Raw genomic sequence first — 22,631 nt, forward strand, 5'->3', positions numbered from 1 at the left:
GTCTCTAGATGTTGCCAACTTGGACTTCCCAAGCGCTTAGTCCGGTGCTCTGCACATAGTAAGCGCTCAATGAATCCGATTGATGCTGATGATTGGGGGACAAAGGGGTCCTGGGGGAGGGGGGGGGCTGCCCTCTCCCCTCCCCCTTTCCGGGGCGGGGGAGCCAATCGCGGCGTCGTTGGCCGGGCTGCGGGGGGCGGGGAGGGGGCGGGCGGAGGGAGGCGAAGCGGGAAGGGGCTGCGATCCTCTGGCGGCAGCCGGAGCCGGTTGGGCGCCGGTGGAGCCGAGCTGGAGCCCGGGAGGACCCCCGACCCCCCAACAGGGGAGTAGGTGGCGGTGGGGGGGGGGGGGGCAGGACCAGCAGGGCCGGGCCGGGGCAGCGCGCCGCGGCCAGAAGGGGGCGCCCCCCGCCCGCCGGCCCGCCCAGCCCCGAGCGCGGCGCCCCCCCCAGCCGGCCGCCAGGGGGCAGGCTTTCCGGGGGGGCGATGCGGGGCCAGGGCCGCAAGGACAGCCTGTCCGACTCCCGGGACTTGGACGGCTCCTACGACCAACTGACCGGTGAGTACGGGCACCGGGGGGGGGGGGGGCAACGGGGGGACACCGGGGCAGGTGCAGCATCCTCCTGGGGGGCCCCACACAGGGGCAGCCGAGCCGGCCTGCCCTCTCTCTCTTCCTCCCTTCAAGGCCCTACTGACAGCTCACCACCTCCAGGAGGCCTTCCCTCCTCCTCCCCTTCCCCACCTGTATAGATGCATATATGTTTGTACGGATTTGTGCGTATTTATTCCATTTATTTTATTTTGTGAATACGTCTGGTTTTGTCGTCCGTCTCCCCCTTCTAGACTGGGAGCCCGCTGTTGGGTAGGGGCCGTCTCTAGATGTTGCCAGCTTGGACTTTCCAAGCGCTTAGTGCGGTGCTGTGCACACAGTCAGCGCTCAATAAATACGATTGATTGATTGATTGCTTAGTACAGTGCTCTGCACACAGTCAGCGCTCAATAAATACGATTGATTGATTGCTTAGTACAGTGCTCTGCACACAGTAAGCGCTCAATAAATACGATTGAGTGAATTAAGGAATTAATGTCTCCCCCTTCTAGACTGGGAGCCCGCTGTTGGATAGGGGCCGTCGCTAGATGTTGCCAACTTGGACTTCCCAAGCGCTTAGTCCAGTGCCCTGCACTCAGGAAGAGCTCAGTAAATACGATTGATGATTGATTGATTGCTTAGTACGGTGCTCTGCACACAGTAAGCGCTCAATAAATACGATTGAGTGAATTAGGGAATTAATGTCTCCCCCTTCTAGACTGGGAGCCCGCTGTTGGGTAGGGGCCGTCGCTAGATGTTGCCGGCTTGGACTTCCCAAGCGCTTAGTACGGTGTTCTGCACACAGTCAGCGCTCAATAAATACGATTGATTGATTGCTTAGTACAGTGCTCTGCACACAGTAAGCGCTCAATAAATACGATTGAGTGAATTAAGGAATTAATGTCTCCCCCTTCTAGACTGGGAGCCCGCTGTTGGATAGGGGCCGTCGCTAGATGTTGCCGACTTGGACTTCCCAAGCGCTTAGTCCAGTGCCCTGCACCCAGGAAGAGCTCAATAAATACGATTGATGATTGATTGATTGCTTAGTACAGTGCTCTGCACACAGTAAGCGCTCAATAAATACGATTGAGTGAATTAGGGAATTAATGTCTCCCCCTTCTAGACTGGGAGCCCGCTGTTGGGTAGGGGCCGTCGCTAGATGTTGCCGGCTTGGACTTCCCAAGCGCTTAGTACGGTGCTCTGCACACAGTCAGCGCTCAATAAATACGATTGATTGATTGCTTAGTACAGTGCTCTGCACACAGTAAGCGCTCAATAAATACGATTGAGTGAATTAAGGAATTAATGTCTCCCCCTTCTAGACTGGGAGCCCGCTGTTGGATAGGGGCCGTCGCTAGATGTTGCCAACTTGGACTTCCCAAGCGCTTAGTCCAGTGCCCTGCACCCAGGAAGAGCTCAATAAATACGATTGATGATTGATTGATTGCTTAGTACAGTGCTCTGCACACAGTAAGCGCTCAATAAATACGATTGAGTGAATTAATGAATTAATGTCTCCCCCTTCTAGACTGGGAGCCCGCTGTTGGGTAGGGGCCGTCTCTAGATGTTGCCAACTTGGACTTCCCAAGCGCTTAGTACAGTGCTCTGCACACAGTAAGCGCTCAATATATACGATTGAATGAATGAATGAAGGAATGAATGTCTCCCCCTTCTAGACTGTGAGCCCACTGTTGGGTAGGGACCGTCTCTATGTGTTGCCAACTTGTACTTCCCAAGCGCTTAGTACAGTGCTCTGCACACAGTAAGCGCTCAATAAATACGATTGAATGAATGTGTATATATGTCTGTACGTATTTATTACTCTATTGATTTATTTATTTTTTTTGTACCTATTTATTCTATTTATTTTATTTTGTTTTGTTTTGTTCTCTGTCTCCCCCTTCTAGACTGTGAGCCCACTGTTGGGTAGGGACCGTCTCTAGATGTTGCCAACTTGGACTTCCCAAGCGCTTAGTCCAGTGCTCTGCACACAGTAAGCGCTCAATAAATACGACTGAATGAATGACAATCCCTGCCCACAACGAGCTCACAGTTGTCCCCTCCCCATCCTCTCTCTCCCCCAGCTTCAGGTGCTCCCTCCAGGCCTCCCTGGGAGCGATCGCCCCCCGAAATGCCTAGTATTTTTTAGGGGGGGAGCGGTGTCTGACAACTCCCGTCGGGGCTCCCAATTAGGGTGGAAGAGGGATGAGGAGGCAGCAGGTGAAAACACCGAATACGTGATCGTGTGTGTACGTGTATGTGTGGCGTTTGCTGTCATGGAGAACTCTGTGCCTCCCCCGGAGTGCTGGCGCCCATGTGCCAGCTGCTGGTAGCGGAGATGGATATGTGTGTGTGTGTGTGTGTGTGTTGTGTGTGTAACTATGTGTCTGTGTGTGGGACTCTGGGTGTGCAGTTGTAGGTGGGACTCTGCGAGTGTGCGTATCTGTGAGATTGTGTAACTGCGACTGCTTATGTGCCTGTGTGGGTATCCGTGAGTGTGTGAGTCTTTTGAGATTTTTGTGGGGGATAGTGACTGTGTGTGGGTCTGGGCAAACGTTTCTGGGTGTGAGTGTATCACTGTGCATGCGTACGTGTATCTTGTGGGAGTGTATTCCTGTGGGCCGGTATGTCTGTGTGTGTGTGTGTGTGAGTCTTTTGAGAATTTGTGGGGGATAGTGACTGACTGTGTGTGGGTCTGGGCAAACATTTGTGGGTATGAGTGTATCTCTGTGCATGCGTACGTGTATCTTGTGGGAGTGTATTCCTGTGGGCCGGTACGTGTGTGTGTATGTGAGTGTGTGAGCCTTTTGAGATTTTGTGGGGGATAGTGACTGACTGTGTGTGGGTCTGGGCAAACATTTCTGGGTGTGAGTGTATCTCTGTGCATGCATATGTGTATCTTGTGGGAGTGTATTCCTGTGGGCCGGTGTGTCTGTGTGTGTGTGTGTGTGTGTGTGTGTGTGTGTGTGTGTGTGAGTCTTTTGAAATTTTGTGGGGGATAGACTGACTATGTGTGGGTATGGGCAAACATTTCTGGGTGTGAGTGTATCTCTCTGCACGCGTACATGTATCTTGTGGTAGTGTATTCCTGTGGGCCCGTATGTCTGTGTGTGTGTGTGTGTGTGTGTGTGTCTGTGTGTGTCTGTGTATGTAGGTGTGTGTCTGTGTGCCTCGGGTGTCTGGGTACCAGTCCTAGCCCTTGCTGCCTCTCTGGGCTCAATGGGCTGGGGGAGAAAGGGGGAAGGTCTGGCTACATCCATGGCTCAACCACAGGGCGAATGGACACAATGGTCCTGAACAGGGCTGAGGCCCAGGGAGCACCTGTCCTCATTCCTTGGGCTGCGAGTTCGACTCCTGATCCCAGGCTTCCCTTCCTCCTTGGGCCACTCACCCCCAAAGATCCCCCAGGTCATTCAGCCTGGCCCACCCCTGACAAGGAGGGGACCCAGGCATCTTTCTGGGCCTGCTGCCCAGCCGGGGATCAGCCTCCAGCCTGCCTCCCTTGACCGGTTCTGGCTCCTTTACTTGTCAGCCCAGGGCCCTGTCATCATCAATCGTATTTATTGAGCGCTTACTACGTGCAGAGCACTGTACTAAAGCCTGGAGTCTAGGAATTCGGGTCCATGGACCAGAGGTGGCTCCCCACACCTTGGAGATCCTTCTGGCACTGAGGTTCATATTTAAGGCCTCTCTCCCCAAACTAGGAACCGAAAGCTTTCTCTTTCCTGCCTAGCAGTGGGAGGGGACATTTACAGGGGAAGGGGATGCACAGCCCAGTTCTGGAACCAGAGGGGAGGATGCTGCACCTTGGGGAGGTTTGGGGGTGTGTGTGCTTTAGGGGGTGACCCCTTCCTGTTTCCCCTCTCATGCTGCCCTCAGCTCCACCTTTGCTGGCTGGACTTCTTGACTTCCCAGAGTGAGGGTTGGGAGTGCGAGAGTGTATATGGGTAAATGTATCTGTATGTGTCTGTGTGAGCGTCTTTGGGTGTGTTCAAGTTTGCCTGTGTTCTCTGGGAAGGACGATATGTGTGTAAATATGTATCTATGCACTCTATATGCATGAATGTACGTATGGCTGGTGAATGTGCTAAAGTGTCTCTCTTTGGGTCTACTTCTCTGTCTATCTACGTGGGTGTCTCTGGGTCTATATATGTTTGGATGTATAGAGAGTGTGAGTGAAAGTGTGCCTCTGAGAATATGTCCAAATGGGATGTACTTATGCTGCATCTTTGTTATCCGAATATGGCTTTGCCACTGTTTATTTGAATGCTTCCGTGCGTATGGACTTCTGTAACCTGAGTGGGTACTTCTGTTTGGCTTTGTCAGTATGCCCATCTGGATATGCAGGTGCAGATGTGGAAGGTGTGCTCCTTTAGCATCAGTCAGTGGTGTCCAGAGGACAGACCGCAGATCCAGGAGAGCTGAGGGGCTTCCCCGGATCTTTGTTTCTTTAACTGTTCCTCTGTCCGTGCATGTGTCCTCGCACGTGTGTGCGCCTCATCTGCAACAGAAGGCCAGCTCCACAGGGGCAGCACCCAGTTCAGGGCTTGGCACCCAGAGGAAGCGCAAATGTGTGTTGGAAAGGACTGGACTTAGGGTGGAGGCGGCTCTTTGTTGGGGCGAACGGTAGAGAGGAGGCGATAGCATACAGAGGGCCTGGTGATGATTTTTGGAGCTGCTGCTCAGTAGATTGAGTTCCGGGGAGAAAGGCAAGGCTGCGATTCTCCCTCCAACCCCGTTTCACCTTTCACCACTGTGGGGGTCTTGGGCGCAGGGGTGAGGACCACAAGGCCATCAGAGATAGTCTCGGACTGGGAAGGACAGGATGGAATTTGGGAAAGGGAAGGGTTAGCATTCATTGATTGATTGACACTATCTTTCCCTCCTCCCCGATGCCCCCAGGCAACCCCAAGCGCTTAGTACAGTGCTCTGCACACAGTCAGCGCTCAGTAAATACGATTGAATGAATGAATGAATGAATCTTCCTTGTGAGCAGGGAACGTGCTTACAAACCCTGTAATATTGTTAGTACAGTTCTGTGCACCCAGTAAGTGAGCATTAAATATGGTTGATTATTACAATAATTATTTTTACCAACGATTTGTCGTGACTCCAGCCAATTGCTTCCACTATACCCCTCTCCCTCTCCCTCCCCACAAGCCCCTTGGAGTGGAGAAGAGCCCGGGCTTTGGAGTCAGAGGTCATGGGTTCAAACCCCAACTCCGCCAATTGTCAGCTGTGTGACTTTGGGCAAGTCACTTCACTTCTCTGTGCCTCAGTTACCTCATCTGTAAAATGGGGATTGAGACTGTGCACATGGGACAACCTGATCACCTTGTAACCTCCCCAGCGCTTAGAACAGTGCTTTGCACATAGTAAGCGCTTAATGAATGCCATCATTATTATTATGGAGGCACAGCCCTGGACTCGGGAATCTGAGCTCCCTAGCTCATCTTAGCCCCGACCTCCTTCCCGGGAAGCCGGAGAATCAATCAATCAATCGTATTTATTGAGCGCTTACTATGTGCAGAGCACTGTACTAAGCGCTTGAAGGGGGGCGGGAGAGCTTTGGTGACACCTGATCGGGGTGGGGGTGGGGGGGCTCGGTTCACGGGAGTCCATGGGAAGGGGAGGAAGAGTGGGGATGGAGAGGAGGATGAGGGGAGGAAGAGGGAAGCAGAAAGAGGTCCCTGTCCCTTCCCCTTCATTAGTGCCTCATTAGTCAGTGTTTGTTTCCCGCACTAATTACTTCTCTCTCCATTAGCGGAATCCGCGGCCTCCTCCTCTTTCCCAGTTAATTGAATAAATGGAGGGAGGGGCGGAAGGAGCTATTAACACCTCATTAGCAGATATATCCCCTTGCCCCCCTTCCTTCCCCCTCTACCCTAAAGGAACCCATCAGAAGCAGCGTGGCTCAGTGGAAAGAGCCCGGGCTTGGGATCCAGAGGTCATGGGTTCTAATCCCGGCTCCGCCGCTTGTCAGCTGTGTGACTTTGGGCTAGTCACTTCACTTCCCTGGGCCTCAGTTCCCTCATCTGTAAAATGGGGATTAAGACAGTGAGCCCCACGTGGGACAACCTGATCACCTTGTATCCCCCCCGCGCTTAGAACAGTGCTTCGCACATAGTAAGCGCTTAACAAATGCCATCATCATCATTATTATTATTTATTTTACTTGTACATATCCTATTTATTTTATTTTGTTAGTATGTTTGGTTTTGTTCTCCGTCTCCCCCTTTTAGACTGTGAGCCCACTGTTGGGTAGGGACTGTCTCTAGATGTTGCCAACTTGTACTTCCCAAGCGCTTAGAACAGTGCTCTGCACACAGTAATCGTTCAATAAATACGATTGATTGATAAAGGGGTCACCTAGAAAGTTGCTGGGGCTCCCACCCCTCCTTACCCCGGCCAGATTGGACCCGCGGTGTTACTCTGGGGGCTTTCAAGGCCAATTCTGGACTCAGCCCCGGCCCGTGTAGACAAGGGAACCGAAGCGAGGCCTGCCGTGTGTTTGTTCTATTTGTGAAACCCCCCGGGCCTGCGGACGAGGGACTAGGGACGAGGGGACCTAAGTAGGGCAAGAGAATTCACACAGCGATTGAACATGGCCTGGTGGCAAGAGCACGGATTTGGGAGTCAGAGGTCGTGGGTTCTAATCCTCCCTCCGCCAACTGTCTGCTGTGTGATCTTGGGCAAGTCACTTAACCTCTCTGTGCCTGTTACCTCATCTGTAAAATGACCTGTATATATGTTTGTACATATTTATTACTCTATTTATTTTACTTGTACATATCTATTCTATTTATTTTATATTGTTAATACGTTTGGTTTTGTTCTCTGTCTCCCCCTTCTAGACTGTGAGCCCACTGTTGGATAGGGACTGTCTCTATGTGTTGCCAACTTGTACTTAGTACAGTGCTCTGCACACAGTAAGCGCTCAATAAATACGATTGATTGATTGATTGATTGAGAGCCCCATGTGGGATAGGGACTGTGTCCAACCTGATTACTTTGTATCTACTCTAGTGCTTAGAACAGTGCTTGGCACATAGCGTTTAACAAATACCATAATTATTATATGGACCTAAAAGCTTTGTCCTGAAACATCATCCTTCCCCACTCTCTACCCCGCGTGGGGTGGGCTCTGCTGATCCCTGGAGGGCAGCAGCCGGGGAGAGGGAGAGGAGGGAAAGCAGGCCCCATGGGAGGGGACAATTGCCAGTAGCAGGGATGGAGGTTGGGGGTCTCTCCTCCCTCCTTCTCCCACTAGTCGGGAGCCTCCCGGACCCAGCAATCAATCAATCGTATTTATTGAGCATTTACTGTGTGCAGAGCACTGTACTAAGCGCTTGGGAAGTACAAGTTGGCAGCAGCGATGGTAGGGATGGAGGTTGGGGGTCTCTCCTCCCTCCTTCTCCCACTAGTCGGGAGCCTCCCGGACCCAGCAATCAATCAATCGTATTTATTGAGCGCTTACTGTGTGCAGAGCACTGTACTAAGCGCTCGGGAAGTACTAGTTGGCAGCAGCGATGGTGTCGTCTCTCCTCTGCCCCAGAAACTCGGGGTCTTCCTCTAGACTGTAAACTCGTTGCAGACAGGAAATGTGTTTGCCAACTTTGTTGTGGTGTACTCTCCCAAGAGCTTGGTACAGAGTTCTGCACGCAGTAACTGCTTAATACACACAATCGACTGATTGCTTGGGAAGCAGCGTGGCCTAGTGGAAAGAACACGGGCTTGAGAGTCAGAGGTTGTGGGTACTAATTCGGCTCCGCCACCTATGAGCTGTATGACTGTGGGCGTCACTTAATTTCTTTGAGCCTCAGTTACCTCACTTGTAAAATGGGGGATAAGACTGTGAGCCCCACGTGGAACAACCTTGTATCTACTCCAGGGCTTAGAACAGTGCTTGGCACATAGGAAGTACTTAACAAATACCATCATTATTATTATTATTATTATTATTCTCTCTCCCGGCACTAGAGTCCAAGGGACACATCTGTGGGGACGTTGGGAGGCTGTAGCTCTGCGGCTCTTAAATTGTGTGTATGTCTTGGGGGACGATGTGGGTTTTCCCGTGGCCGTTCTGCGGCAAGATCTAAATGCTCCTGTGAAAAGACCCAAACCGGGTTGTTGTCATTGTTGTTGGGTTTTTTCTTTTAACCTCTTCAGAGCTTGCCTGTCTGCCACTCTCATGCCCCATCTGCTCCTTCTCACAGAGGCTCCAAGACTCCTTGCTCCTTGCCCTCTTAACCTTTAGCTACAACATTGGCCTGGGCAGGTGGCTCCTTTAAGGGTGACACTCAATCAATCAATCGTATTTATTGAGCGCTTACTGTGTGCAGAGCACTGTACTAAGCACTTGGGAAGTACAAGTTGGCAACATATAGAGACAGTTCCTACCCAACAGTGGGCTCACAGTCTACCCTTCTGTGTCCTCTGACTCCATGCTCTCTGTCCTCTCCCCCACCTCGCTCTGGTTTCCCTCATTCATTCAGTCATTCAATCGTATTTATTGAGCGCTGACTGTGTGCAGAGCACTGTACTAAGCGCTTGGGAAGTACAAGTCGGCAACATCTAGAGACGGTCCCTTCCCAACAAGGGGCTCACAGTCTAGAAGGGGGAGGCAGACAACGAAACAAAACATGTAGACAGGTGTCAAAATCGTCGGAACAAATAGAATTAAAGCTATATGCACATCATTAACAAAATAAATAGAATAGTAAATATGTACAAGACAAAATAAATTGAATAGTAAATATGTACCCCCACCACATCTCCACCCCCGACCTGGCTACTCAGCCCGGATTACCTGATCAGCGGGACCAAGAGAAACTTTCCCGGATAAGAAAATATCATCAATCGTATTTATTGAGCGCTTACTATGTGCAGAGCACCGTACTAAGCGCTTGGGAAGTACAAATTGGCAACATATAGAGGCAGTCCCTACCCAACAGTGGGCTCACAGTCTAAAAGGGGGAGACAGAGAACAAAACCAAGCATACTAACAAAATATGTAGAGATGTTTAGGTGTTTCCAGCTTCCTCTCCCTATAAACCCAGGGGTTCAGCCCTTCCCACCAGAAACGTCTATTTCTAGTGATATCTAATGGGTTTGGGAAGCAGAGGGAAGCAGTGGGGAGGTCGTGGAGCTGGGGAGTCCTCTTGGGGGGAACCCTCTGGACCCCATCAGAAGCAGCGTGGCTCAGTGGAAAGAGCCCGGGCTTGGGAGCCAGAGGTCATGGGTTCTAATTCCGACTCCGCCGCTTGTCAGCTGTGTGACTTTGGGCTAGTCACTTCACTTCCCTGGGCCTCAGTTCCCTCATCTGTAAAATGGGGATTAAGACAGTGAGCCCCACGTGGGACAACCTGATCACCTTGTATCCCCCCCGCGCTTAGAACAGTGCTTTGCACATAGTAAGCGCTTAACAAATGCCATTATTATTATTATCATCCTCCCTGTAGTCCAACAAAGTGTTCAGTCTCCAGGTAAAAAAGACAGTGTCCACCAGGGCATGGGGGCATCCCATGGGGGACAACCCTGATTAACTTGTATCCCCCCCAGCGCTTAGTAAGGTAGAGTGCTTAGTACAGTGCTCTGCACACAGTAAGAGCTCAATAAATACGATTGATTGATAGAGTGCTTACTATGTGCCAAGCACTGTTCTAAGTGCTGGGGTAGAAACAAGATAGGCAGGTTGTCCCAAGTGGGGCTCACAACCTTAATCCTCATTTTAAGATGAGGCAACTGAGGCCCAGAGAGGTGGAGTGACTTGCCCAAGGGCACACAGCAGACAAGTGGTGATGTCCCCCTCCTCCCCCTCGCCATCCCCCCCGCCCTACCTCCTTCCCCTCCCCACAGCACCTGTACAGATTTATTACTCTATTTTACTTGTACATATTTACTATTCTATTTATTTTATTTTGTTAATATGTTTTGTTTTGTTGTCTATCTCCCCCTTCTAGACTGTGAGCCCGCTGTTGGGTAGGGACCGTCTCTATATGTTGCCGACTTGTAATCAATCAATCGTATTTATTGAGCGCTTATTGTGTGCAGAGCACTGTACTAAGTGCTTGGGAAGTACAAGTTGGCAACATATAGAGACGGTCCCTACCCAACATTGGGCTTACAGTCTAGAAGGGGGAGACAGAGAACAAAACAAAACAAATTAACAAAATAAATAGAATAGATATGTACAAGTAAAAAAAATAAATAGAGTAATAAATACGTACAAACATATGCATATATACAGGTGCTGTGGGGAAGGGAAGGAGGTAAGGCGGGGGGGGATGGAGAGGGAGAGGAGGGGGAGAGAGCGCTTAGTACAGTGCTCTGCATACAGTAAGCACTCAATGAATACGATTGAATGAATGAATGAATAGAACAGTGCTTGGCACATAGTAAGCAGTTAACAAATACCAACATTATTATTATTATTATCCACGGGGCTGGAGTATATATGTATATATGTCTGTACATATTTATTACTCTATTTATTTTACTTGTACATATCTATTCTATTTATTTTATTTTGTTAGTATGTTTGGTTTTGTTCTCTGTCACCCCTTTTAGACTGTGAGCCCCCTGTTGGGTAGGGACTGTCTCTATATGTTGCCAACTTGTACTTCCCAGCGCTTAGTCCAGTGCTCTGCACACAGTAAGTGCTCAATAAATACGATTGATTGATTGATTGACTGACTGACTGTCTCTCTATGTTGCCAACTTGTCCTTCCCAGTGCTTAGTCCAGTGCTCTGCACACAGTAAGCGCTCAATAAATAGGACTGATTGATTGATTGACTGACTGTCTCTCTATGTTGCCAACTTGTACTTCCCAAGCGCTTAGTCCAGTGCTCTGCACACAGTAAGCGCTCAATAAATACGATTGATTGATTGATTGACTGTCTCTCTATGTTGCCAACTTGTACTTCCCGGCGCTTCGTCCAGTGCTCTGCACACAGTAAGCGCTCAATAAATACGATTGATTGATTGACTGACTGTCTCTCTATGTTGCCAACTTGTACTTCCCAACGCTTCATCCAGTGCTCTGCACACAGTAAGCGCTCAATAAATACGACTGATTGATTGATTGACGGACTGTCTTTCTATGTTGTCAACTTGTACTTCCCAGCGCTTAGTCCAGTGCTCTGCACACAGTAAACGCTCAATAAATAGGACTGATTGATTGATTGACTCACTGTCTCTCTATGTTGCCAACTTGTACTTCCCAAGCGCTCAGTCCAGTGCTCTGCACACAGGAAGCGCTCAGTAAATCCGATTGATTGATTGATGGGAGTTCTGGAAGAGGTATCCTAGATCGTTTGGGGTCACCATAGGGCCCAGACGGGGCCTCGGAGCAGCCTGGACGTTGATCCAAGTGGCCTGAGGGATGGGAGGGTGGCAGGGAGGTTGATCTTTCCATGGAAATCTCTCCATGGAATTCCCTGCCACCCTCCCGTTTAAGGACCAGAAACTAAAGCCTGCGCCTCGCACCACCCCCCCAGCCTGGGGGCACAGTGCCACCTAGTGGGCGCAAGGAGGGCGTGCACCCCCCCACACCCCCCCAAAAAGAGAGGGAAAGAGCGGGCACAGGCTCGGGTTTGGGGGGAGATGATGATGGTGATGATGATGATGGTACTTGTTAAGCGCTTACTATATGCAAAGCACCGTTCTCCTGTGGGCCCACTGTTGGGTAGGGACCGCCTCTATATCAATCAACCAATCAATCAATCGTATTTATTGAGCACTTACTGTGTGCAGAGCACTGGACTAAGCGCTTGGGAAGTCCAAGTTGGCAACATATAGAGACAGTCCCTACCCAACAGTGGGCTCACAGTCTAGAAGGGGGAGACAGAGAACAAAACCAAACATACTAACAAAATAAAATAAATAGAATAGATATGTACAAGTAAAATGAATAGAGTAATAAATATGTACAAACATATATACATATATACAGGTGCTGTGGGGAAGGGAAGGAGGTAAGATGGGGGGGATGGAGGGGGGACGAGGGGGAGAGGAAGGAAGGGGCTCAGTCTGGGAAGGCCTCCTGGAGGAGGTGAGCTCTCAGTAGGGCCTTGAAGGGAGGAAGAGAGCTAGCTTGGCGGATGGGCAGAGGGGGGGCATTCCAGGCCCGGGGGATGACGTGGGCCGGGGGTCGATGGCGGGACAGGCGAGAACAAGGTACGGTGAGGAGGATGATGATGATGATGGTACTTGTTAAGCGCTTACTATGTGCAAAGCACCGTTCTCCTGTGAGCCCACTGTTGGGTAGGGACCGCCTCTATATGTTGCCAAGCCCTTAGTACAGTGCTCTGCACACAGTAAGCACTCAATAAATATGATTGTTCTAAGCACTTGGGGGATACAAAGGAATCAGGTTGTCCCACGTGGGGCTCACAGTCTTCATCCCCATTTTGCAGATGAGGGTACTGAGGCGTGGAGAAGTTGTCTCCACTGGTTCCTTCCCCTCTGCCTTCAAACATGCCCACGTCTCCCCCATCCTAAAAAAGCCTCTCTTGACCCCACCTTCCTTTCTAGTTATCGCCCTATCTGCCTCCTACCATTCCTTTCCAAACTCCTTGAACGAGTCGTCTACACCCGCTGCCTCGATTTCCTCAGCGCCAACTCTCTCCTCCATCCCCTCCAGTCTGGCTTCCTTCATCATCATCAATCGTATTTATTGAGCGCTTACTATGTGCAGAGCACTGTACTAAGCGCTTGGGAAGTACAAATTGGCAACATATAGAGACAGTCCCTACCCAACAGTGGGCTCACAGTCTAAAAGGGGGAGACAGAGAACAAAACCAAACATACTAACAAAATAACTAAAAAATCCGTCCCCTACATTCCACCGAAACTGCCCTCACAAAGGTCACCGGTGACCTCCTGCTTGCCAAATCCAACGGCTCCTACTCCATCCTAATCCTCCTCGACCTCTCGGCTACCTTCGACACTGTGGACCACCCCCTTCTCCTCAACATGCTATCCAACCTTGGCTTCACAGACTCTGTCCTCTCCTGGTTCTCTTCTTATCTCTCTGACCGTTGATTCTCAGTCTCTTTCGCAGGCTCCTCCTCCCCCTCCCATCCCCTTACTGTAGGGGCTCCTCAAGGGTCAGTTCTTGGTCCCTGTCTGTTCTCTACCTACACTCACTCCCTTGGTGAACTCATTCGCTCCCACAGCTTCAACTATCATCTCTACGCTGATGACACCCAAATCTACATCTCTGCCCCTGCTGTCTCTCCCTCCCTTCAAGCTCGTGTCTCCTCCTGCCTTCAAGACATCTCCATCTGGATATCTGCCCGCCATCTAAAACTCAATATGTCCAAGACTGAACTCCTTATCTTCCCTCCCAAACCCTGCCCTCTCCCTGACTTTCCCGTCACTGTTGACGGCACTACCATCCTTCCCGTCTCACAAGCCCGCAACCTTGGTGTCATCCTCGACTCTGTTCTCGCACTCACCCCTCACATCCAATCCGTCACCAAAAACTGCCAGTCTCACCTCTGCAACATAGCCAAGATCCACCCTTTCCTCTCCATCCAAACCGCTACCCTGCTGGTTCAATCTTTCATCCTATCCCGACTGGATTACTGCATCAGCCTCCTCTCTGATCTCCCATCCTCCTGTCTCTCCCCACTTCAATCTATACTTCACACTGCTGCCCGGATCATCTTTGTGCAGAAATGCTCTGGGCATGTTACTCCCCTCCTCAAAAATCTCCAGTGGCTACCAGTCAACCTACGCATCAGGCAAAAACTCCTCACTGTCGACTTCAAGGCTGTCCATCACCTCGCCCCCCTCCTACCTCACCTCCCTTCTCTCCTTCTACAGCCCAGCCCGCACCCTCCGCTCCTCTGCCGCCACTAGCTTCCTCACTGTGCCTCGTTCTCGCCTGTCCCGCCGTCGACCCCCGGTCCACGTCCTCCCCATGGCCTGGAATGCCTTCCCTCCGCACATCCACCAAGCTAGCTCTCTTCCTCCCTTCAAAGCTCTACTGAGAGCTCACCTCCTCCGGGAGGCCTTCCCAGACTGCGCCCCCTCCTTCCTCTCCCCCTCCCCATCCCCCCTGCCCCACCTCCTTCCCCTCCCCACAGCACCTGTATATATGTTTGTACAGATTTATTACTCTATTTATTTTACTTGTACATATTTACTATTCTATTTATTTTGTTATTATATTTTGTTTTGTTGTCTGTCTCCCCCTTCTAGACTGTGAGCCCGTTGTTGGGTAGGGACCATCTCTATATGTTGCCAACTTGTACTTCCCAAGCGCTTAGTACAGTGCTCTGCACACAGTAAGCGCTCAATAAATACGATTGAATGAATGAATGAATGGGTTCTATTTCCACCTCCGCCACATGTCTGCTGTGTGACCTTGGGCAAGTCACAACTTCTTTTTACCTCAGTTACCGCAGTTGTAAAATGGGGATTAGGACTGTGAGCCCCATGTGGGATAAGGACCGTGTCCAAGCCGATTTGCTCGTATCCACCCCAGCCTGGCGCAGAGTAAGGGTTTAACAAATGCCACAATTATCATTACTATTACTATTATTATTTGCATTCCATGATCTTCAAACTCTCTCAGATGGCATTGTCAGGAACCCACCGTGGGAGATGGGGTTTATATGCCTTCAGGTGCCAGTTAGGGGACCAAGTTCCGCAGAGCTTCGGGCTAATAGAAGAGAAGCTGAAGGGAAAGGAGAAGGGCAATTAGAGACAGGAGGTTGAAGGCGGCTCTGCATTTTTGAAACATGCAGTTGAGAAGCAGTGTGGTTTAATGGAAAGTGCGTGGGCCTTGGAGTCAAAAGGACCTGGGTTCTTATCCCATCCCCACCACTTGTCTGCTTTGTGACCTTGGGCAAGTCACTTAACTGTTCTGTGCCTAAATTACCTCATCTGTAAATTGGGAAGGAAGACTGTGAGTTGCATGTGGGACATGAACTGTGTCCAACCTGATTAATTTGTACAGTGCCTGGAACATAGTAAGTGCTTATCAAATATCATTTTAAAAAGCCCATTTCAGCACTTAGAACAGTGCTTTGCACATAGTAAGTGCTTAATAAATGCCATTATTATCATTATTATTATTATGTGGAGGGGTTGAGGTTAGACAACAGGAAGAACTTCCTGATGTGGACAAGGTTATGAGACACTGCAGCTGGTAAGCATGAGAGTTCAAAGCTCCTCCTTCCCAGGAGATCCCATTCCAGGAGAGATAATAATAATAATCATTCTGTATATATGTATATATGTTTGTACATATTTATTACTCTATTTATTTATTTTACTTGTACATATCTATTCTATTTTGTTAATATGTTTGGTTTTGTTCTCTGTCTCCCCCTTCTAGACTGTGAGCCCACTGTTGGGTAGGGACCATCTCTATATGTTGCCAACTTGTACTTCCCAAGCGCTTAGTACAGTGCTCTGCACACAGTAAGTGCTCAATAAATACGATTGATTGATTGATTGATTGATTCTGGTATTTTTTTAAGCGCTTACTGGGTGCCAGGCACTATACTAAGCGGTGGGGTGGATACAAACAAATCGGATTGGGCGCGGTCCATGTCCCATACGGGGCTCACAGTCTTAATCCCCATTTTACAAATGAGGCAACTGAGGCACAGAGAAATCAAGTGACCTGCCCAAGGTCACACAGCAGATCCTCATCTCAGTGGGCTGGAAAAGAAGCCACCTTATCTGTGGCGGGGGTGGATAGGATGACTTCTAGAGGAGGGCTGTGTTGGCTGCGGTGACTCCTTCAGTGGCAATGTCCCATTTTCCCCTCTTTCCCACTTCCCATTAATCAATCATATTTATTGAGCACTTACTGTGTGCAAAGCAATGTACTAAGCGCTTGGGAAGTACAAGTTGGCGACATATAGAGACAGTCCCTACCCAACAGTGGGCTCACAGTCTAAAAGAGTGGGCTCACAGTCTAAAAGCTTTAATAAGTAAGCTGCTTTAGAGAAGCAGCGTGGCTCAGTGGAAGGAGCCCAGGCTTTGGAGTCAGAGGTCATGGGTTCGAATCCCGCCTCTGCCAATTGTCAGCTCTGTGACTTTGGGCCAGTGCCTTCTCTTCCCTGGGACTCAGTTCCCTCATCTGTAAAACGGGGAGTAAGACTGTGAGCCCCCCCGCGTGGGACAACCTGATTACCTTGTATCTATCTCAGCGCTTAGAACAGTGCTTGGCAAATAGTAAGCGCTTAATAAATGCCATTAAAATAAATAAATCGATTGATTGATTGGTTATTGTAGAGACTTTCCGCTGCAGAGGCCCAAAAGGTACCTGCGTGGCTCTAACGCGGCCGTGAGCGGGGAGCAGTTCCCCCCGTGACCACCAGAGGGGGCCAGAGCGGCTCCCGTGGCGGGGCGGGAGGAGGGTTTGATTGATTGACACACCGAAAGGGATATAAAGACAGATATATATATGTATATATACATAAATAAAGATATATATATCTATATAAAGATATATATCTATATAAAGATATAGATATACATATAAAAATATATATCTATATAAAGATATAGATATATATATAAAGATATATATCTATAAAGATATAAACGGAAAGGGATATAAAGACAGAAGCGGAAAGAGACATAGAGAACGAGAGAGACAAAGTCAGAGAGACAGAAAAGTCGGGCGAGACCAAGGTCAGAGAGAGAGATCAGTATCCGAGATATTATTATTATTATTATTATTATTATTATTATTATTATTATTATTATTATTATTATTTAGGGTGGTCACACCTAATGGTTTCAGTTTTAGTGACACTCAGTCTGGGGGCCCCAGACTGAGCCCCCTCCTTCCTCCCCATCCCCCCCCCCCCGCCTTATCTCCTTCCCCTCCCCACAGCACCTGTGTATATGTTTGTACGGATTTTATTTTATTTGTACATATTTATTCTATTTATTTTATTTGGTTAATATGTTTTGTTTTGGTCTCCGTCTCCCCCTTCTAGACTGTGAGCCCACTGTTGGGTAGGGACGTCTCTATATGTTGCCAACTTAGAGAAGCAGCGTGGCTCAGTGGGAAGAGCCCGGGCTTTGGAGTCAGGGGTCAGGGGTTCGAATCCCGGCTCTGCCAGTTGTCAGCTGTGGGACTTTGGGCAAGTCACTTAACTTCTCTGGGCCTCAGTTCCCTCATCTGTAAAATGGGGATGAAGACTGTGAGCCCCCAGTGGGACAACCTGATCTCCTTGTAATCTCCCCAGCGCTTAGTACAGTGCTTTACACATAGTAAGTGCTAAATAAATGCCATCATCATTATTATTATTATTGTACTTCCCAAGTGCTTAGTACAGTGCTCTGCACACAGTAAGCGCTCAATAAATATGATTGAATGACTAAATGAATAAATAGAGAAAAGGATGAGAGGCCCAGAGAGAAAGACGCCCTTCCTCCCTCTGTTCAGTTCCCTCCCCTTTCCTTTCCCCACTTCCCTGTTTCAGACCTCAGTCCCCCGCCCCCAGTCCATTTTCCCCTCACCTTCATGGAGCTGGACTCTCCCATTCGGTTTTCCACCTTGCAGAGTCCCCTGTCCCTGGCCCTTTCTCCTAGACCACCCAACCAATCAATTGTATTTATGAATAATAATAATAATAAAAATAATAATGGCATTTGTTAAGCGCTTACTATGTGCAAAGCACTGTTCTAAGCGCTGGAGGGGATACAATATGATCAAGTTGTCCTACGTGGGGCTCACAGTCTTAATCCCCATTTTTACAGATGAGGTAACAGGCTCAGAGAAGTTAAGTGACTTGCCCAAGTTCACACAGCAGACGTGTGGCGGAGCGGGGATTCGAACCCATGACTTCTGACTCCTAAACCCGGGCTTTTTCCACTGAGCCACGCTGCTTCTCATGAGTACTCTATTGAGTGCTTACTGTATACTTAGGACTGTACTTGGGAGAGTACAGTATAAGAGAGTTGGAAGACACGTTCGCTGCCCACAGCAATCTAGAGGACTGGCCCCTTTCTCTTCTCCCCTGTCTTATTCCCCTTCCCCTGTGCCTCCTCTCTGGGCCCTTCATTCTTCTCACTGCCCCTACCTTACCTGAGCCCCGTTCTCCCTGGACCCAGCATCCTTCTTTTCCAGCTCAGAGGGAGCAACCCCTTGCCATTGGTTAGAGGTGTATGGAGTTGCCATGCCAACCAGGCCCTAGACACCCCCTTTCCCCAGACAGGCAGGACTCAGGGGGAGGAAGTGTGTGTGTGGGAGGATTGTTATTGGAAGGGGGGAAATCAGAGAGAAGAGGATGAAGAAATAGAAAATAGGGAAAAGGGGTCAGGGCAGAGACATTGCGTGTGTGTGGGTCGAAGATTGAACATCCGAGTCCAACAGTGATCGGCCCAAATGAATTGGGGGGGAGGGGGCTGCAGGAGAGTTGTGGAGGGGTTAACTTGGGGCTGGATGGAGGAAGGATCTTGATGTAGTAGAGCTGGAAGATCTGGGTCGGGGGGACGACTTATCTCTCTCCTGGAGGGCAGGGAAGACGATGTCTTCCGAGCCTCCACGGGGTCCCAGTCTAGAGGGAGAGAGCAGGAGGAGGAGACGGAGCCAGACAGGATGCAAGGAGGAGGAGGAGGGGACCGGGGGAAGGGCTCTGCCTGTCCCCAGAGAGCCTTGGCCCCCACTGATGCTCTCTGCAAGCTCCCCATCCTGCCAGCCAGCAGGCTGACTGCTGCTTCTGCCGCTGCCGCCCTCTGGGACCAACTTTCCTCCTGGATGCCCAGAGCTTGCTGCTCCCGGCACTGCTGGCCTAAGGCCCTGTGGGCCGGGGGGGTAGGCTGACGCCCCCCATTCCCACGGAGGTAGGGAAAACTGAGGCAGGGCCTGCCCCTCCCTCCCAGACCCCAGGGCTGTGAGCGCCATGAGTCTCTGCCAGAGGCGGTGCAAGCGGCAGCTGAGCCACATCGCACGGTTCTTCTACCAATTTGTGACGGGGACCCTCTCTCCAGGTAGGACAGACCGTGGGAGGGGGTGTGAGGGAGGGTGGGGGGAGGCGGAGGGGGTTGAGTTCTAGGGGACTCTGGAGAAGGTGCGGGGTTCCAGGTTGTGCCTGAGGCTGCTACCCACAGAGCTGGATTGGTGGGAAAATTGCCAGGGTTGGAGGGTGTGGGGGAGCCCGGGCTGAGGGTAGAGGAGCTTCTCCCAGAGGAGTCTCTATCCCATCCCCTCCAAGGGAAACTCCCTAGGAGTGTGTTGGAGGGGGGGTCTCTGAGAGACCCAAGCACTAGGTTAAAGCTGGGGTGAGGGGTGGGAGTGGGAGGAGGAGGGTTGGTTCTGTAGTGAAAAGGACCAGGGTCAGGGGAATGGTACCCAAAGGAGCAGGGAAGGGGTGAGGTGGGGAGAAAGAATACGTCATGAACCGAAACAAAGGGAGGGCAAGGCAGAGCTGCAGGAAAAGGGGGTGGTGACAGGATGGAAGGGTGGGTGAGGTGGAGCAGAGAGGGGGCCTGGGTCGAAGCAGGGCAAGGTGGTCAATGCCCTGAGGGGCAGGAATGGGGCCTGAAGACTGGGGATCAATGAGTGCTTTCACCACCACCACCCCCCGGTTCTCGGCCCCTTCCCTAGAACCCCTGCCCCTCCTTCTCCTCCTCCTCCTCCCAGAACCCTCTCCCTGCAGGGTCCTTCTAGAGAGGCATTCACAAGGGGCGGCTGTTGGCCCGTGAGCTCTTTTCCTAAGAGTGCCACATTCTGGGGAGTGGCGGGAGTTGGGGACCGGCTTGATCAGAGGGGCCCCCCCATCCCTCAGAGGTGGATCCCTGCCCTGCTGAGCTGCACCCCAGGCTAAGGTTCCTGGATGGAGATGAGGCTGGGGAGCCCCAGAAACCGCCAGATTCTCACCCACCCAGCCTGGCCCTGGAGGCTGCAAATTCAACTCCAGAGTGAAGGTTGGGTAGGAAAGGGAAGGGAGAAGGAAGGAAGGGAAAACAAGAGAGGGAAGTGGAGAGGAATTTAGGGCCTGGTTGGTTGGCCTTGGAGTAGAGTGGAGCTGGGTCAATGTTGGGTAGGGACTGTCTCTATATGTTGCCAATTTGTACTTCCCAAGCGCTTAGTACAGTGCTCTGCACACAGTAAGCGCTCAATAAATACGATTGATGATGATTAGGCTTGTATTGGGTTATGTAGTACTACAGTTTTAGTGCGTTGGGCTTGGGAGTGTAGAAGGTTGTGTCGGATTGGGTTGTGTGGCACTGAGAGGGGCAGTATTGGGGTTAGGGAGTCATATGGGATTGTGTTGGGTGGCGGTGAGGGTTAGGGTTTATTGGGCGGGGTGACCATGTGAGGCTTTGTGGATTGGGCTTGCTGAAAGTGGTGTGGCTTGAGGTCATACTGATTAGGATCACCTCAACTGGGCCCCATTTGAGAAGCAGCATGGCCTAGTGGATAGAGCACAGGCCTGGTAGTTAGAGGACCTGGATTCTAATCCTGGCACTTATCTGCTGTGGGATCTTGGGCAAGTCACCTAACTTCTCTGGGCCTCAGTTACCTCATCTGTAAAATGGGGATTAAGACTGAGCCCTACCTGGGACAACCTGATCACCTTGTATCTCCCCCAGCACTTAGAACAGAGCTTGGCGCATAGTAAGCGCTTAACAAATACCATCGTCATTATTATTATTATAGATCGGATGGCCAAAACTTCCCTTCCCCTTCTTCGCCCCAGCCGAGGGAATGCCCCCAAACCATTTCCACTCTCCCCTCTGGTTCCAGAGCCACCTCCTGACCTTCTGTTTTGGCTTTCTCTTCCCTGACCACTGCCACTCAACCGACAGGACTACAATACCCGGCATGCCACGCTCTGCTCGAGACTCAAGCAACCTCAGTTAAACCTGCCCCATGGAATGCTAAGATCTGTAGTTTCTTCTGTGTCCTTTTATGGTTCTTCCACAGAGGTTTTCTCAGGACACTTAAGACCTACTACGCTGAGCTCTGTCTCCCTTTGCCCCTCCCTAGGAAGGGCCTGTCCCCTCCTCCCCAGGACCCCGAGAGTCCAAGGGAAGAATAGGGTGAGAGCTCCTCGGAGACCTGGGATACTGGTGGAAGCCCCAGCCGTCAGCCCCCGCTTTCCCCTCCCAGTCTGGCACTTCAGTGGGTGATGGATGGCAGAGCTGGACCAGGCTCGGAGCTGGCTGACTCTAAATCACAGCAGCAGCCGGAGGAGCCGTGACTTCTCCACCCCAAAATAGCCCAGTTAGTCTAACGAGCTCATTAATAATCTGGGATACAGCTGGGGTCTACTGGCAGCTTTGGGCAAAGGGGCTGGACTGGGCTGGAGAGGAGCGAGGGGGGCAGAGGAAGGCTGGAATCTCTTCCCTCCCCACAGGTTTGGCCAGATAACCCCCTTCCCCTTCAAGACCTGGGAATGTCTGCTTGGAACAGGGGCAGCCAGGTGGGGAGCATTGGGCAGTCAGAAAGGGAGGAAGGGGAAAATGGGGCAGTGCTGGGGGAGGGATGCCTCCTGGGGAGAGCTTTATGTAGCCAAGCCCACAACCCCCACTCCACCCATGGGTCTTGAGGTTCAAGTCCCTCTTCCAGGACTCTTCCTGGGCTTCTCAGACCCCTCCCCTCCAAACCTTCCCAGAGTGGGGTTCCAAAGGGGTTCAGGTTGGAGCCTGGCTGTGTCCCTAAAAAGTCCCAAACATGGTGAAACAGGATGGTAGAAGCCAAGGGGTGGGAATGGACCCTCCCCATCCCCGCCACCCATCACAATTGCAGACTCCCAGCTTTGAACCACCCAAGAAGGATTCAGGATCGAGTGGCAGAAGTGGTTGGGAGTTCATTCATTCATTCATTCATTCAATCGTATTTATTGAGCGCTTACTGTGTGCAGAGCACTGTACTAAATGCTTGGGAAGTACAAGTTGGCAACATATAGAGACGGTCCCTACCCAACAGTGGGCTCACAGTCTAGAAGGGGGAGACAGAGAACAAAACAAAACATATTAACAAAATAAAATAAATGAATAAATATGTACAAACAAAATAAATAAATAAATAGAGTAATAAATACCTACAAGCATATAT

The 22,631-nt window shown here is 50.6% G+C and overlaps 1 protein-coding gene across 9 annotated transcripts in view; it reads left to right on the forward strand.

Annotated features, from left to right (window-relative positions):
* The first annotated feature begins 433 nt into the window (after positions 1-433).
* The window catches only part of KCNIP2 (potassium voltage-gated channel interacting protein 2), a 42,200-nt gene continuing 20,002 nt past the window's right edge, over positions 434-22,631 (forward strand). For 7 of the 9 annotated variants that reach the window (XM_038758211.1, XM_038758214.1, XM_038758210.1 and 4 more), the window contains exons 1-2: positions 434-558; positions 19,451-19,558. In XM_038758211.1, the coding sequence (XP_038614139.1) occupies positions 486-558; positions 19,451-19,558 (181 nt within the window). In that variant the 5' untranslated portion in view covers positions 434-485. The remainder of the gene's footprint in view (positions 559-19,450; positions 19,559-22,631) is intronic. The other 2 variants (XM_038758215.1, XM_038758218.1) reach the window with 2 other exon arrangements.

The sequence above is a fragment of the Tachyglossus aculeatus genome, chromosome 16, assembly GCF_015852505.1.
Source record: "Tachyglossus aculeatus isolate mTacAcu1 chromosome 16, mTacAcu1.pri, whole genome shotgun sequence".
NCBI classification, from domain to species: Eukaryota; Metazoa; Chordata; class Mammalia; order Monotremata; family Tachyglossidae; genus Tachyglossus; species Tachyglossus aculeatus.